The sequence below is a fragment of the Platichthys flesus genome, chromosome 16, assembly GCF_949316205.1.
Source record: "Platichthys flesus chromosome 16, fPlaFle2.1, whole genome shotgun sequence".
In the NCBI taxonomy this organism is placed as follows: domain Eukaryota; kingdom Metazoa; phylum Chordata; class Actinopteri; order Pleuronectiformes; family Pleuronectidae; genus Platichthys; species Platichthys flesus.
In genome coordinates this window covers 1673283-1688935 of record NC_084960.1, presented here as the reverse complement: position 1 = coordinate 1688935, position 15653 = coordinate 1673283, and the positions used below count along the sequence as shown (strand labels likewise).

The 15653-nt window shown below is 42.8% G+C and overlaps 1 protein-coding gene across 1 annotated transcript; it reads left to right on the top strand.

Annotated features, from left to right (window-relative positions):
• The first annotated feature begins 10 nt into the window (after nt 1–10).
• LOC133970610 (NACHT, LRR and PYD domains-containing protein 12-like) lies at nt 11–14188 on the top strand. The gene is made up of 14 exons (XM_062407547.1): nt 11–556; nt 833–900; nt 2980–3105; nt 3206–3325; nt 3441–3545; nt 4806–5008; nt 5235–7035; nt 8169–8342; nt 8875–9048; nt 9428–9604; nt 9984–10157; nt 10537–10710; nt 11090–11263; nt 13381–14188. The coding sequence occupies exons 3-14, from the start codon at nt 3062–3064 to the stop codon at nt 13391–13393; spliced, it is 3333 nt and encodes a 1110-aa protein (XP_062263531.1). The 5' UTR covers nt 11–556; nt 833–900; nt 2980–3061; the 3' UTR covers nt 13394–14188.
• The last annotated feature ends 1465 nt before the right edge of the window (nt 14189–15653 follow it).

The window sequence follows — 15653 nt, the reverse complement described above, 5'->3', positions numbered from 1 at the left end:
ATTTGGAATAGGAACATTTTTGATTTAATTACCAGTGATGCACCGGAGAATCAGCTTCGTAGGCAGAGAGCAGTGTGTCTGCTGGCCGGCTGCAGGGTGAGCGAGGCACAGCTTCAGTCTCTGCTCTAATGGATGAAGACAGGGATCACAGATGTTACGCTGACAGATGTGAGCTCATCGTGAAGAGAAGGACTGATTTCCTGAAACTTGCTTTGTAACAGCAGAGCTGAATCAGTCCTTTGGTTTGACGGTGAAACCATTCAAACCCAGTAATATCCATCTCAAACACACACCTACACTGGTACTGGTCTTGAAGGTCTCTGCAAACTGACACCGTCCATTATTAACTGAATACATGATCCTATCTTTGTTATCTACATCATAACATCACAATAAAACATCAACTGTGAACCAGTTAATCTTTATGGGTATGAACTGGACTTTGAACGGCTTATTTTCAAGAGTGAACTGGTTCAACAGGGAGAAGGAGCACGAGGACAGGGAGCGGTCAGACTCCATTTTCACCTGGACGAGCAGAAGGAAGGATAGTGAGCAGGTGAGTGTGAACACAACTTTCTGAAAGTTTCACTGTCTCAGTCTCACACCTGCTGTTAACATCCGTCTGCTGATCACATGACTCTAAGTTTGTCAGTACACACCTGGTGACAGACGTCATTTGATCGGATCCCAGAGACAGATGTGAACAGCAGGTCTGGATCAAAGAGCCTTCAAAGGACTAATTAACAGAGTTAACTCACAGTTTCACTTTTTATCTTCATCTGTTCATCAAGTGTTTAATAACACAACGTGTTTTCACAATCATATGTTACAGCAGTGGTCACCAACCAGTGGAGAGTCTTCACTGGATCCCAGTAAAGCTCTGGACTCATTGGCTGAGTTGTGAGTACACACACACATACACACACACACACACAACTTGATACTGGTTTTGTGTGAGTTTTAAAGTGAATATAAAGTTGTTGCTTGTGTTTGACCTTCATTTGGGCACAAAGCCATAGAACTGAGTGGAGATACAGAGTGCTGCTTCAAGCTGTGACTGATGTGCTCTCAGTGTTACTGTCTATAAAGTTCTGTAATTCATTTCCAGTCTTTATGACGTGAACATGATACTAGATGTTTAGTTTCCTTCTCTTAGTGGCCGTGGGTTGAAGGTCACATGAACCTTTACAAGCTTGTATTGATTCATTTTAATTTAGTTTATTGGTTTGAGTGTTATTCAAAGTTTGTTTATGGCTATGCAGGTTTATTGGTGGATTAACAAATGACATAAACCAATATAATATGATAGGGACCTTTATTGTTGTACTATAGTCCACCTATAAATCTATAATCTATAGATCAAGTGAGTGATTGAGGCTTCCTATGGTCACCTGTCAGGAGAGAGAGAGAGAGAGAGAGAGAGAGAGAGAGAGAGAGAGAGAGAGAGAGAGAGAGAGAGAGAGAGAGAGAGAGAGAGAGAGAGAGAGAGAGAGAGAGAGAGAGAGAGAGAGAGAGAGAGAGAGAGAGAGAGAGAGAGAGAGAGAGAGAGTCACCTGAAGTTTTTTACTTTGAATGTAATTACAGCCTTCCTGAGGTTTCTGATGTGATCACTGTATTTCCTTGTATATAAGAAGTCCTGGTTACTCAAACAAATACCAGTAGTAGGGGAGAGCGGGGTAATGTGGGACATCGGGTAATGTGAGACACCCCCTGTACGCAACGGTACACATTCGTGGTCATGTGACCATTATGTTTTCAAGCCCCTCCCATTCCCCCCTTGCCATGAAGGAGAAGTTGGTGCTGGTGCTGTGGAAAGTATGTTTTTTCACAAAAATGTGTTTTTTGCATGTAAAAGTAAATTTTCTTGCTTTGAACTTAATCAACTGTTGTTTCAAAATAATTTGAATCAGGTAGAAAAACTTATATCATACATGTTGGTGAACTTCCAACATATTAAACCATGTGATTGATGCTAGCTGAAGATTAGCATGAATTGCTAAGAGATGTTGTTTTTTCTAAAACGGTGGCTGTGGGGTAAAGTGGGACATGAAGCACAAGTTAAGTTTAGTCTTAAACATGTTTTAGTGTAATATGACATTATATATGTTTCATTTTTAATGTCATAAACATTGTAGAAAAGACATCATGCCAAGAAACTATACACCAGAAAAAAGAGAAAGGAAAGTAGCCTGGGGTGCAGAAGCTGAGGTAAAGAGAATATTCACAGATGAGATGGAGGAGGAGCCAAACACTTGAAACAACTAGCTGACCAGTTCCATGGCCTTGCTCCAGTTAGGTGCCGTGAACTGGCATTTGAATACGCAGAGAAAAACAATATCCCTGTCCCTGCCAATTGGACAGAGAAACAATGTGCCGGTAAGCTAGGGTGTGCAAGAGATCACATGAATCATAATAATCATAAATGTGCTGAATTGACCAATCCCCATGATTCTGTTACTAGTCCGATATTAGTGGTTGTTAATCTTGCTGTCGGGATTTTAACTATTACAACACATCTTGTGAAGCTAGTTTTAAAGTGGAAAAAGTAAGTGGACCACTTTACCCCCTGGATGGGGTAAAGTGAGACAGAAGACCACAAAAAACAATCATATTTTCACTGCCCTTTGTCCTGAAGACATTCTGATCATTTGAATTGCTTGGAAACCTCCTGAATTAATGGAAAATGTGTAAATTTTACTGATATAATATTTTTGCTCGTCTAGAGGGGATCAAATGTAAAAAATGTCTCACATTACCACGCTCTCCTCTACTAACTATGAAGCCCTGCATCTTTTTCACAATAAAACATTTAAAAAATAAATGAATTGATTCAGTCGACAGAAACGCTGGAGTGCTTTTATTTGGAAAGGGGTAGGCTACAGGATGTGTTGCAAATATTTTTGTGACGTTTTCAACAGATAAACATTGAAACTGGTGTGAAAGATCATTTCACTGTGTTCTGCTGTAAACTGAGCGCAGAACCAGAAGGAAATAGACCAGACCTTGAATATCTAGAAAAGCAGCGTGGTCTGAACCACAACTGAGCCGCAGCCGGTGCAACATGGACGAGGACACTTCAGAGCAAGTTGGACCCTCAACCACAAAGTAAGAGACCTGCTACAAACATGTGAAGCTCCAAACTGAATCCTCACAGAATGAACCAGTGAATGATGTGTTCTGAATAAAAACATGTTTGTGTTTGCAGAGGTCAGGACCACAGACTGAGAGCAGAGTCTCCAGGGTCCAGCTGTCTGTCTCTGAAGAGTGACTGGTCCAAAGGATTTCCTCTAGACTTCAGTAATGAACCTGGACCCTCAACCACAAAGTAAGAGACCTGCTGCAAACATGTGAAGCTCCAAACTGAATCCTCACAGAATGAACCAGTGAATGATGTGTTCTGAATAAAAACATGTTTGTGTTTGCAGAGGTCAGGACCACAGACTGAGAGCAGAGTCTCCAGGGTCCAGCTGTCTGTCTCTGAAGAGTGACTGGTCCAAAGGATTTCCTCTAGACTTCAGTAATGAACCTGGACCCTCACCCACAAAGTAAGAGACTGTTTCCACTGGGACCTGCTCTGAAGAGGATCTAGTTTCCTCTAGTGTGGCCCCTGCATTAGGACACAGCTTCATTGAAGTTGGTGACTAATCTCTCAGAATCACTCAAAGAGCTCAGACCTCCACCAAGAACCAACACGCTCCTTATGAAACCACTTTGAAATCCACTAGAGACTCATTTTGATTTGGATCTGCACCAAATTCCACACGCTGGTAAACATCTGTCCTCTGAACATGTCTGTGAAAGAGGACCCCCCCCCCCCTGATATGGTTCACAGACCACAAGCTTCCACCAAGTTTACTGGTAATCTGTTGTTTTTTATAATCCCACTAACGAACCAACCAACACACAAACATACTGGGTGAAAACAAACCTCCTTGACAGAAGTGATGACAACCTGTGACTGTGACCCGGAGTCAGGCACGTGCACAGATGGACCCCTAGTGGTGCTTTTGCCCTGGATGAGAAAAGTGCCCCTTCTGCTGGAGCCCAATTTTTTCTTTATTCATAAATATTTTAGAATAAAAAGTACTCTGCTCATGCAGAGCTGATCGCCAAAAGGCTGCAGCCACTTCTTCTCTGACCCGCAGCATCAGACAAACAGGTAATGACGGTGTTTGTGCAATCCTCAGACGTTGTTTGGTGATAAATGAACCACAACATTAGCGCCGCTGAAAACGTTGCAATTGGTCCTACGTTTCCTAAAAAATAAACAACCAAAAAAACTCACGAAATCAGGGGTTTCAAAGCCTTGTCCAGCTGGTTACTAAAGGTCGTCATGTTTAATGAAGAGAGAGAGGGATAGAGATACAGGCAGGCAGACAGGCAGATAATTTAAAGGCAGTTTTACTGTTCTGCAAATTAGACAAGTTCACTAGTTTTGTTTCATTAAAAATCGTAATTATTTAAATGAAAGGTAGGTCCTAAGTTGAGCTACATGACAGTCTGGTGAGGTATATTGTGGTATATTATTAGTGTCATGCTGCTATTGCTTCAAATGGACAGTTGGCCTTGTTTTGTCTGTTTTTGCATGTTATTCATTTATTTATTCAATTTGTTAATTTGACTTAGTTTGTTAACAAAAATAAATATATAAGTTGAAAATATCCTACTCTGTTTTTTATTGATTTATTATTATTATTTTCATAAATAATTTTGGCGATGGGTGCCCTTTTTTGGGGGTTTAGCACCTGCACCCAAAAATGTCTGTGCACGTGCCTGCCCGGAGTTATCAGGAAATGTCTTCACAGGGAGAGGAAGAGGAGTCATGTTTCTGAGGAGGAGCAGTCGTCCTGCTGTGCTTCGTGTCAGGACGTCCTGAAGGATCCAGTCTCCACCAGCTGTGGACACTGGTTCTGCAGACAGTGCATCACCTCATACTGGGACCAGTCTGGTTCTTCAGGAGACTCCTCCTGTCCCCAGTGTGGACAAAGATCCAGAACAGGAGCTGGAGGTCAGAGAGCCGGTCAGAGCAGCACTGTACATGTGTCTGCTGATGTCTTCACTTCTGACAACAGCACATGTGGTTTTATTTTGTTCCTTCATACAGCATCAACATTTAATCGTTAGAAAAGCACAAAGTTAAAAAGCTTTTATTTTCTGTAGTTTTTCTGGATCTGATGAAAACAATCAGCAGATTCTCAGATTCTCTGTCTCTCACATTGTTTCTTGTCTTTCAGCAGATCGTGGTCTTCAGGAGGTTTCAGATGAACATAAGCTCAGTGTGAGGAGGAGATGTGAACATGTGACTGAAGGAAGTGATGAAACAGGAAGTAGAACCCTCCTCAACAGGATCTACACTGAGCTCCACATCACAGAGGGACAGAGTGAAGAGGTTAATACTCAACATGAGTGGAGGCAGCTTGAGACGGCTTCCAAGATGAAGATCCTCCAGGACACTCCCATCAAGGTCCACGACATCTTTAAAGCCTCCACTGACCAGCAGAGCAGCATCAGAGTCGTCCTGACCAACGGCGTCGCTGGCGTTGGAAAAACCTTCTTGGTGCAGAAGTTCACTCTGGACTGGGCAGAGTGTTTAGAGAACCAGGATGTGGGTCTGCTGGCTGTGCTTTCGTTCAGGGAGCTGAACCTGGTGAAGGACCAGCAGCACAGTCTTCTCACGCTGCTCCATGTTTTCCATCCAGAGTTACAGAAGCTCACGGCAGAGACGCTCGCTGTCTGTAAACCTTTGTTCATCTTTGACGGCCTGGATGAAAGCAGACCTTCTCTGGACTTCAACCACAGGGAGCTTGTGTCTGAGGTCACACAGAGGTCATCAGTCAACGTGCTGCTGACAAACCTCATCCGGGGGAATCTGCTTCCCTCGGCTCTCGTCTGGATAACCTCCAGACCTGCGGCGGCCAATCAGATCCCTCCTGCATGTGTTGACAGGTTCACAGAAGTACGAGGCTTCACTGACGCCCAGAAGGAGGAGTACTTCAAGAGGAGATTCAGTGATGAAGAGCTGTGCAGCAGAATCATCTCGCACATCAAGACGTCCAGGAGCCTCCACATCATGTGTCAAATCCCAGTCTTCTGCTGGATCACTGCTACAGTTCTGGAGCACATGTTGACCACAGACCAGAGAGGAGAGCTGCCCAAGACCCTGACTGACCTGTACTCACACTTCCTGATGGTTCAGACAAAGAGGAAAAACAACAAGTACGGTGAGGGACATGAGACGAGTCCACAGCAGCTGACGGAGGCTGACAGGGACGTTCTCCTGAAGCTGGGGAGGCTGGCGTTTGAACATCTGACGAAAGGAAACATCATGTTCTACCAAGAAGACCTGGAGCGGAGTGGTCTTCATGTCACAGAGGCCTCGGTGTACTCAGGAGTTTGTACTGAGATCTTCAGAAGAGAGTGTGTGATCTTCCAGAAATCAGTCTACTGCTTTGTTCATCTGAGCGTTCAGGAGTTTCTGGCTGCAGTCTACATGTTCCATTGTTACACCAAGAGGAACACAGAAGAATTCAACAACTTCCTGGGAACAAATTGTTACACAGTCAATACCTTCTCCCTGAATGACCTCCTGAAGATAACACTGAAGAAATCCCTCACCAGTACAAATGGTCATCTGGACCTGTTTGTTCGCTTCCTTCACGGCCTCAGTCTGGAGTCAAACCAGAGAGTCTTAGGAGGCCTGCTCGGTCGGACAGGGAACAATCCAAAGATCATCCAGAGAGTCATCAAGAACCTGAAGGAGATGAAGAGTGATAACATTTCTCCTGACAGAAGCATCAACATCTTCCACTGTCTGACTGAGATGAACGACCACTCAGTTCATCAGCAGATGAAACAGTTCCTGACGTCAGAGAACAGATCGAAGGAGAAACTCTCTGAGATCCACTGCTCAGCTCTGGCCTACATGCTGCAGATGTCAGAGGAGGTTCTGGATGAGTTGGACCTGGACAAGTTCAACACATCAGACCAGGGTCGACGGAGACTGATCCCAGCTGTGAGGAACTGCAGGAAGGCTCAGTGAGTCCAGACATGATCAATAACATGTTCAATCAGTGGAGATGAGTCGTTCTTCAAATACAATCAGTGTGTGTGTGTGTGTGTGTGTGTGTGTGTGTGTGTGTGTGTGTGTGTGTGTGTGTGTGTATGTGTGTGTTTGTATACATGTACATTCTCAAGGACATGGTGATCAGAGTTAGGTTGATTGGAGAGTGTGCGTGTGTATAATAAAGTTATTATTATTATGTACATAAACAATCTCATTGTTCTCATGTACGTATGAGAACAACTAGATCAGATGTGGAGAGTGAAATCCAATGTGATCACTGTGCTGGAGTTTGAGGATTCAGACATACGACCATGTGGCGAGTAAGGGAGATTATTGTGTAAACTGTATATATATATTTATATAAATATGCAGTGCTGTGCAAAAGTTTTAGGGCAGGTGTGAAAAAATGCTGTTAAGAAAGGGCAAAGGGTAGTAACACCAAATATTTATTTTATTTAGATTTCTCTTAATTGATGTAAATAAACCGTTAACACTTCCATTTGAAAGCATTCTTAGTTTACGGCATTTTTTCACACCTGCCTAAAACTTTTGCACAGTACTGTATATATCTGATCAAACAGCTAGCACAGAATGAGGAGACGATCACTGAATCCGTGTTTTGGATGAGAATCACTGACGGTTCCTTTAAACTGAAGAAGCAGGAAATATAGTTTATTGTTCAAAATAGAATTCCCACCCTGCATTTGCCCTCCACCACTAACCAGTGCAGTGTCCGTCCCTCCAGGTTCCTGACATGTTGACCTTACAATAATATGAGGTCACTGTGACCTTTGACCACTGAAATCGAATTAGTTTATCTATGAGTCAAAATGTGAACAAATCCCCTAAAGACAGACTTGAGATATCATGTTCAAAAGGTCATGAACATGTTCTGTGACCTTGACCTTTGACCTTTTACCACCTGAATCTAATGAGTTCCTCTGTTAGTCTGAATGAACGCTTGAACCAAATCTGAAAGGATTCGCTTGAGGAGTTTTTAACAAAAAAGGGATTTACCAGGGTGAGGGTCACATGATCACGTTTTGTATGAATGTTGTGTTTTCTGATTTAATTCTCACAGGTTTGATATTTTCTTTAATTACAGACTCAGTGGTTGTCCACTCTCAGAGACTCAGTGGGAAGTCGTGGCCTCAGCTCTGAAGTCAGACCCCTCACATCTGAGAGAACTGGATCTGAGTAGGAACAACCTGCAGGATTCAGCAGTGAAGCTGCTGTGTTCTGGACTGGAGAGTCCAAACTGTCGACTGGAGACTCTGAGGTCCTTAAATCCTTCTTCACTTTTCAGACTTTCTTCTTATTGGGTCATTATTTATTTAAATTGTCTCAGTTCTGCTCTGCTCACTGTCCCTCAGTCATCTGTCACTCACCCAGCCTGTCAGTCACGTCCACCTCATCAACTCCATTCACCTGCACTCACCTGCTCCTGATCACTAAGAAAGTGTCAGTAAATAACATGTGGACTGAGGCCGAGCACTCGTCCTCCTCAGGTTTTCAAAATAAGACACATTCTTATTGAAACACGTTGGAAAGTTGATAAGTATAGAAACAGGAAGTGACTGTCAGGAGCCATCCCTACTTTAAACAGTGTTTAATTACACAAACCTGCTCAGTGACCAACACACAGAGAAGAAGCTGATGAATGAAACAATGGTCCAACATGTCTGATCTGATATTTATCTTCAGGTCACAGACTGGACTGAGGTCAGCAGCATGTTGAGAGTCTGTGTTGACATGATGATGACCCACAACAACAGGAGGACACATTCTAATATTCATATTTCTTTATCCAGGTTGGATCACTGCAGTCTGTCAGAGATCAGCTGTTCTTCTCTGGCTTCAGCTCTGAGGTCAAACCCCTCTCATCTGAAAGAACTGGATCTGAGTAACAACTACCTGCAGGACTCAGGAGTGAAGGAGCTGTGTGGTTTTCTACAGAGTCCAACCTGTCGACTGGAGACTCTGAGGTCAGTTCACTGACTGACTTTTGTAGATCTCATATCTATAAAACAGCATTTATACACAATTTATCTCACTTTCTTCTAATTTAACATAATTCCTCTTCATACATAACTTCAATCCATTCATTAATTAATCTGTCACATTTTAAATAATCAGCTACTTGTTAAAACACTGAGTTTAGTTCTGGATTTCCTAAACTGATCTGCCAGACAGAGACCGGGTCCAAATAATCTATTTGTGCTGAATCAGGACTCGTTTTTAGTCCAACATGTCTGATTTCATATTTATATTCCATGTTATGAGTCAGTGAGACATGAATATGTGTCTGTTATGTTTACACATGAACTCAGTTTAATTTACAATTAAGTTTTATTCTTTATCCAGGTTGAAGGACTGCAGACTGGCAGAGATCAGCTGTTCTTCTCTGGCTTCAGCTCTGAGGTCAAACCCCTCTCATCTGAGAGAACTGGATCTGAGCTACAACATCAGCCTGCAGGACTCTGCAGTGAAGGAGCTATGTGGTTTTCTACAGAGTCCAACCTGTCGACTGAAGACTCTGAGGTCAGTTCACTGACTGACTTTTGTATATCTCATATCTATAAGACAGCATTCATACACAATGTATCTCATTTCATTATAATGTAACATAATTCCTCTTCATACATAACTTGATTCCATTCATTAATTAATCTGTGACATTTTAAATATTCAGCTACTTGTTAAAACACTGAGTTTAGTTCTGGATTTCCTAAACTGATCTGCAGGACAGAGACCGGGTCCAAATTATCTATTTGTACTGAATCAGGAATCGTCTTTAGTCCAACATATCTGATTTCATATTTATCTTCCATGTTATGAGTCAGTGAGACATGAATATGTGTCTGTTATTTTCACACATGAACTCAGTTTAATTTATAGTTAAGTTTTATTCTTTATCCAGGTTGGAGGGCTGTAGACTGTCAGAGATCAGCTGTTCTTCTCTGGCTTCAGCTCTGAGGTCAAACCCCTCTCATCTGAGAGAAGTGGATCTGAGTAACAACTACCTGCAGGACTCAGGAGTGAAGGAGCTGTGTGGTTTTCTACAGAGTCCAACCTGTCGACTGGAGACTCTGAGGTCAGTTCACTGACTGACTTTTGTAGATCTCATATCTATAAAACAGCATTTATACACAACTTATCTCACTGTCTTCTAATTTAACATAATTCCTCTTCATACATAACTTCAATCCATTCATTAATTAATCTGTCACATTTTAAATAATCAGCTACTTGTTAAAACACTGAGTTTAGTTCTGGATTTCCTAAACTGATCTGCAGGACAGAGACCGGGTCCAAATAATCTATTTGTGCTGAATCAGGACTCGTTTTTAGTCCATCATGTCTGATTTCATATTTATATTCCATGTTATGAGTCAGTGAGACATGAATATGTGTCTGTTATGTTTACACATGAACTCAGTTTAATTTACAATTAAGTTTTATTCTTTATCCAGGTTGGAGGGCTGTAGACTGTCAGAGATCAGCTGTTCTTCTCTGGCTTCAGCTCTGAGATCAAACCCCTCTCATCTGAGAAAACTGGATCTGAGTAACAACTACCTGAAGGACTCAGGAGTGAAGGAGCTGCTTGGTTTTCTACAGAGTCCAACCTGTCGACTGGAGACTCTGTGGTCAGTTCACTGACTGACTTTTGTAGATCTCATATCTATAAAACAGCATCTATACACAATTTATCTTGTTTAATTCTAATTTAAAGTAATTCCTCTTCATACATAACTTGATTTCATTCATTAATTAATTTGTGAAATTTTAAATATTCAGCTTCTCGTTAAAACACTGAGTTTAGTTCTGGATTTCCTAAACTGATCTGCAGGACAGAGACCGGGTCCAAATAATATATTTGTACTGAATCAGGACTCGTTTTTAGTCCAACATGTCTGATTTCATATTTATCTTCCATGTAATGAGTCAGTGAGACATTAATATGTGTCTGTTATTTTCACACATGAACTCAGTTTAATTTACAGTTAAGTTTTATTCTTTATCCAGGTTGAGGAGGTGCAGACTGTCAGAGATCAGCTGTTCTTCTCTGGCTTCAGCTCTGATGTCAAACCCCTCTCATCTGAGAAAACTGGATCTGACTGACAACAAGCTGCAGGACTCAGGAGTGAAGGAGCTGCTTGATCTACAGCAGAGGTCAACGTGTCGACTGGAGACTGTGAGGTCAGTTCACTCACTTAATTTGAGACAGTACGTGTCCTCAACGACAGTTTGTGTCCTCACAGTCAGTGAGAAAGTGTGTGTCCTCAGAGTCAGTGAGAAAGTGTGTGTCCTCAGAGACAGTGTGACAGTGTGTGTCCTCAAAGAAAGTTTGTGTCCTAAGAGTCAGTGAGACAGTGTGTGTCCTCAGAGACAGTGTTTGTCCTCAGTGACAGTGAGACAGTGTGTGCTCAGAGTTAGTGTGTGTCCTCAGAGACAGTGAGACAGTGTGTGTCCTCAGAGACAGTGAGACACTGTGTGTCCTCAGAGTCAGTGAGTCAGTGTGTGTCCTCAGAGACAGTGAGACAGTGTGTGTCCTCAGCGACAATGAGACACTGTGTGTCTTCAGAGTCAGTGAGACAGTGTGTATCCTGAGTCAGTGAGACAGTGTTTGTCCTCAGAGACAGTGTGACAGTATGTGTCCTCAAAGACAGTTTGTGTACTCAGAGTCAGTGAGACAGTGTGTGTCCTCAGAGACAGTGTGTGTACTAAGAGACAGTGAGACAGTGTGTGTCCTCAGAGTCAGTGAGACAGTGTGTGTCCTCAGAGTCAAGTGTTTGTCCCCAGAGTCAGTGAGACAGGGTGTGTCCTCAGAGAGAGTGTGTGTGTCCTCAGCGACAGTGAGTCAGTGTGTGTCCTCACAGTCAGTGAGACAGTGTGTGTCATCAGAGACAGTTTGTGTCCTCACAGTCGGTGAGACAGTGTGTGTCCTCAGAGATAGTGTTTGTCCTCAGAGTCAGTGACACAGGGTGTGTCCTCAGAGACAGTGTTTGTGTCCTCAGGGACAGTGAGTCAGTATGTGTCCTCAGAGACAGTGAGTCAGTGTGTGTCCTTAGAGACAGTGAGGCAGTGTGTGTCCTCAGAGACAGTGAGACAGTTTGTGTCCTCAGAGACAGTGAGACAGTGTGTCTTCTTCTCTTCTGATCAGATCTCGTGGCCTCAAGTTATTTATCCCGTTCACATGTTATTATGTCATGGTCATGTAATATATTTTTACCAGATTCCAACCAGAGGGCGCTGTAACTTACACATTGACACGATCCAGATGTTTTCCCAGATGTTCTTCCTGCATTTAGCAGCTGTGACTGAGTTTCTTTTATTCTGGATCATGTGTTTGTTCTCCTCTGATTTTTATTATAGAACAGTTTGATCCTGGTTGTGAAATATGAGGCTCTGCCGTCAGTCAAACTGTCGTTGTCTGTGATTGGTCATACACAGTAAACCCCGCCCCTTTTATGTGCCCGCTCAGATCTCAATGAGGAAAACCTGAGTTAACTTAACGAGTTGATAACCAGGTCATGTGACCACTTAGCCTGACTGTGTCTATCAGGTTCAGTTGAGCTGATCTCAGAAAGATCTCCTGGACATGTTGAAGTGTCTTCGTAGTTCAGGCCTCAGTGTTCCTCAGTGAAGCTGTGAGAGGACAATGAGGACAGACGTCAGGATTGGACAGAGACACAGAAAGACAACAGTCGGCCAATCAGACGAGCCACAAGCTGCTTGGGATCATGTGATTGAGTTGACATGAAGACGACAGCTGTTGTTGTTTTCATGTGAACAGGAAGTGAAGCTGGACCACAGCTGACAGCCTCACACGAGGGACAGAGACGGTGTCGTCTTCATCTGATCTGAGACAGTTTGTCCTCTCACTTCATCAGTGAAGAACTGATCAGGTGGATCTTTGTCACAGCTCTGAGATCAGTGGGACTGAAGCCTCTCCTCATCACATGGTAACCAGGAGCTCTTTATACAGAGCAGAACCTCTGCTGAGGTCCATCTGTCTCCTCTGGTCCCAGTTTGTCAGAAGCAGATGTTCATCCACACACAGTGAAACATGGCTTCACCTGTAACAGCAGTAAATCCACCTCTCAGGTGTCCACTCTGCACTTTGACATGCAGAGGACACACACTGAGCTCTTAGCGTGTTCATTCAAACACGTGAACATGAAGCAGAGAGGAAGCTGCTCCACCTCTGAACAGGACTGAAGTCCCTGCTGCTCTTTCTACTGGATGAGCTGCATCACTGACTCACAGCTGATGAAGTGAGTCTCTGTGACACTGATGTCTTCTCCTCTCAACAGGTGGTTGTCTTAGTGGAGGACAGTGTGAAGAGGACAGTGTGTGTGGACGGAGGCTGAGTTGTGTCCTGAGGATCCAGAGGCTGAAGCAGCAGCAGCTTGTGTGTAGTCTCCAATCTACACAACCCCTAATCTGCATGTGTTTACAAGATGAAGCCGGAGCACCTGGAGAAAACACGGGGAGAACATGCAGACTCCACACAGGAAGACCCCATCTTAACCGGATTCAAACCAGCAACCTTCTTGCCCTGATTGTGTTTATTCACATGTAGAATGTGTTTGTTGAAATGACACAACACAAGCAGAATATATAAACCCTCTATAAAGAGTCACATACAGTGTGTTTAAGTTTGTCTTTATTATTGTCCACCTTTGTCCCTCAGTGTGTCTCCATGTGTGTAGAACCACATTCTGTGTATATGTTTGTTTATGATCTTAAAGTTCCTGGATTCACGTCACAAATTGATTTAGTTCAACACATAGTTAAACACATTGAAATCAGTTTGAGTTTAAAATCAGAGTTTTGTCTTTGACACAAAAGATCAAAACTCTGGACTTAAAAATGGGACATTTTCATTTCTGCATCAGGTGCAGAGCGGTGGTGGCTTTTCTACTTTTGACCCACAGGTGGCGCTGCAGTATAACAGCAGCACATCCCAGTCAAAGCCTTTATATTCAGTCTATGAGTCAAACACATGGATCATTTCCTCTGTGACAAACCAGATGTAACGAGAAGAAAAACATCTCAGAGAGAAAAGTTCTGTTTCTACTTGTCTCTGCTTTAATGCTCAATAAACATCCTTCCACCGACTTCACTGGAATCATGACTCAGCTTTTCTTTCCTCTTCAAACAAACTGGTGGAAACATCTCGTCCTTGGTGCAGGTAAAAGAACAAAATCACCAGTTTGACATAATGGAAGCCAGCAGAAGAAAAGTGAATGAGACATTTACAGTATGAAGAAGAGTCGATGAAGAGCAGAGCATCTTTCAGTCTCTGAGGAAACTGATTAATTAACATTTTAACATATTTAATAGAAAACTGACCTGAGGACGTTTTATACAAACTTAGATGAAGATTCTTGTTGTTCGTTCTCGACCACCACCTCAGAACTACCACCAGGGGGAGACTGTAGCAGGCCTCTGGGAACAGCAGCATGCTGGGAAATAATTGATGATGGGAGGTTCCCAGCAGAGACAAGGGACAGAAAGTGTCTGAGAGATGATGTCCTGAAGACAGTGGACATTTTGGGCCTGTTGTGTTGGACAGTTTGTGTTATTTTGTGGAGACACTTGTCTCCACATGATGATGTCACTTCCTGTTCAAGCCCGTCTCAGTTCTTTGTGACTTCAGGATCAGAATTGTTTGACAGAGTCAGTTCCTGACAGGCTCCAGTTCTCACTGTGTGGAGAGGTCATCATGTGACTTTGTGATGATCCTCAACACACGTGTGTCAGTGTAACATGTGACTGTGACGCCATGTTCATGAACACGCTGCTCTAACATCTGTCCAGCAGATGTTGAAGCTCTGAGGTCCACTTCCTCTGCAGCAGAGTGAGACCATCATCTCTTCATGGAGCTGTGCACCAGGCTGGTGTCACGTGACCAAACACAAAGTGTGAACAACACGTCGTCCAAAGGATCCATTAGACACACAGTTATGGAATATACTTTATACTTATAAGGGAAAGCTTGTGCTCGTAATGAATTTCTACATCTGAACAATATGTCTCAATATAAACATTATTTATCAGTTGATTTCATTCATTCACCAAATTAAAAAAAACATTTAAATGCAAAACACAAAACCTCTGATCCTGAATGAAAAGGAGCAGAAATCAGTAGTTTCAGCTTCAGTTTAGTGTTTGGTTACTTTAAGGTTAAAGTTTAACACCTCTCTCTCTCTCTCTCTCTCTCTCTCTCTCTCTCTCTCTCTCTCTCTCTCTCTCTCTCTCTCTCTCTCTCTCTCTCTCTCTCTCTCATGTTGTTTCTGTGACGTGTTAGCGCCCCCCAGCGGTTGATTCAAATCTAATAATCTGTATTTCAAGCTGCTCACACAATGGACTCATTTCAATATAAAATTCAGGGACTGGAAGAGAAGGGATGAGGTTTGTTCCCAATGCAACTCATTCTGCCTCCTCCGCTGGGATCAGGCTTTAAAAAGAATATCGTCTGTTGCAGTGGCGCAGGAAACAAAGCTTGTTTAACCACGTAACAGGTTTATCTACTCATCTCCTCACGGCATGAGAAATTGATTCCATATTAATTATTCAAATC

Excerpts from the sequence above, each read along its gene's own strand:
- LOC133970610 (XM_062407547.1), top strand. The coding sequence starts at position 3,062 with ATGGACGAGGACACTTCAGAGCAAGTTGGACCCTCAACCACAAA. Across the intron at positions 3,546-4,805 it reads CCTGGACCCTCACCCACAAA|GGAGAGGAAGAGGAGTCATG; the intron begins GTAAGAGACTGT and ends ATGTCTTCACAG. Across the intron at positions 9,605-9,983 it reads TGTCGACTGAAGACTCTGAG|GTTGGAGGGCTGTAGACTGT; the intron begins GTCAGTTCACTG and ends TTCTTTATCCAG.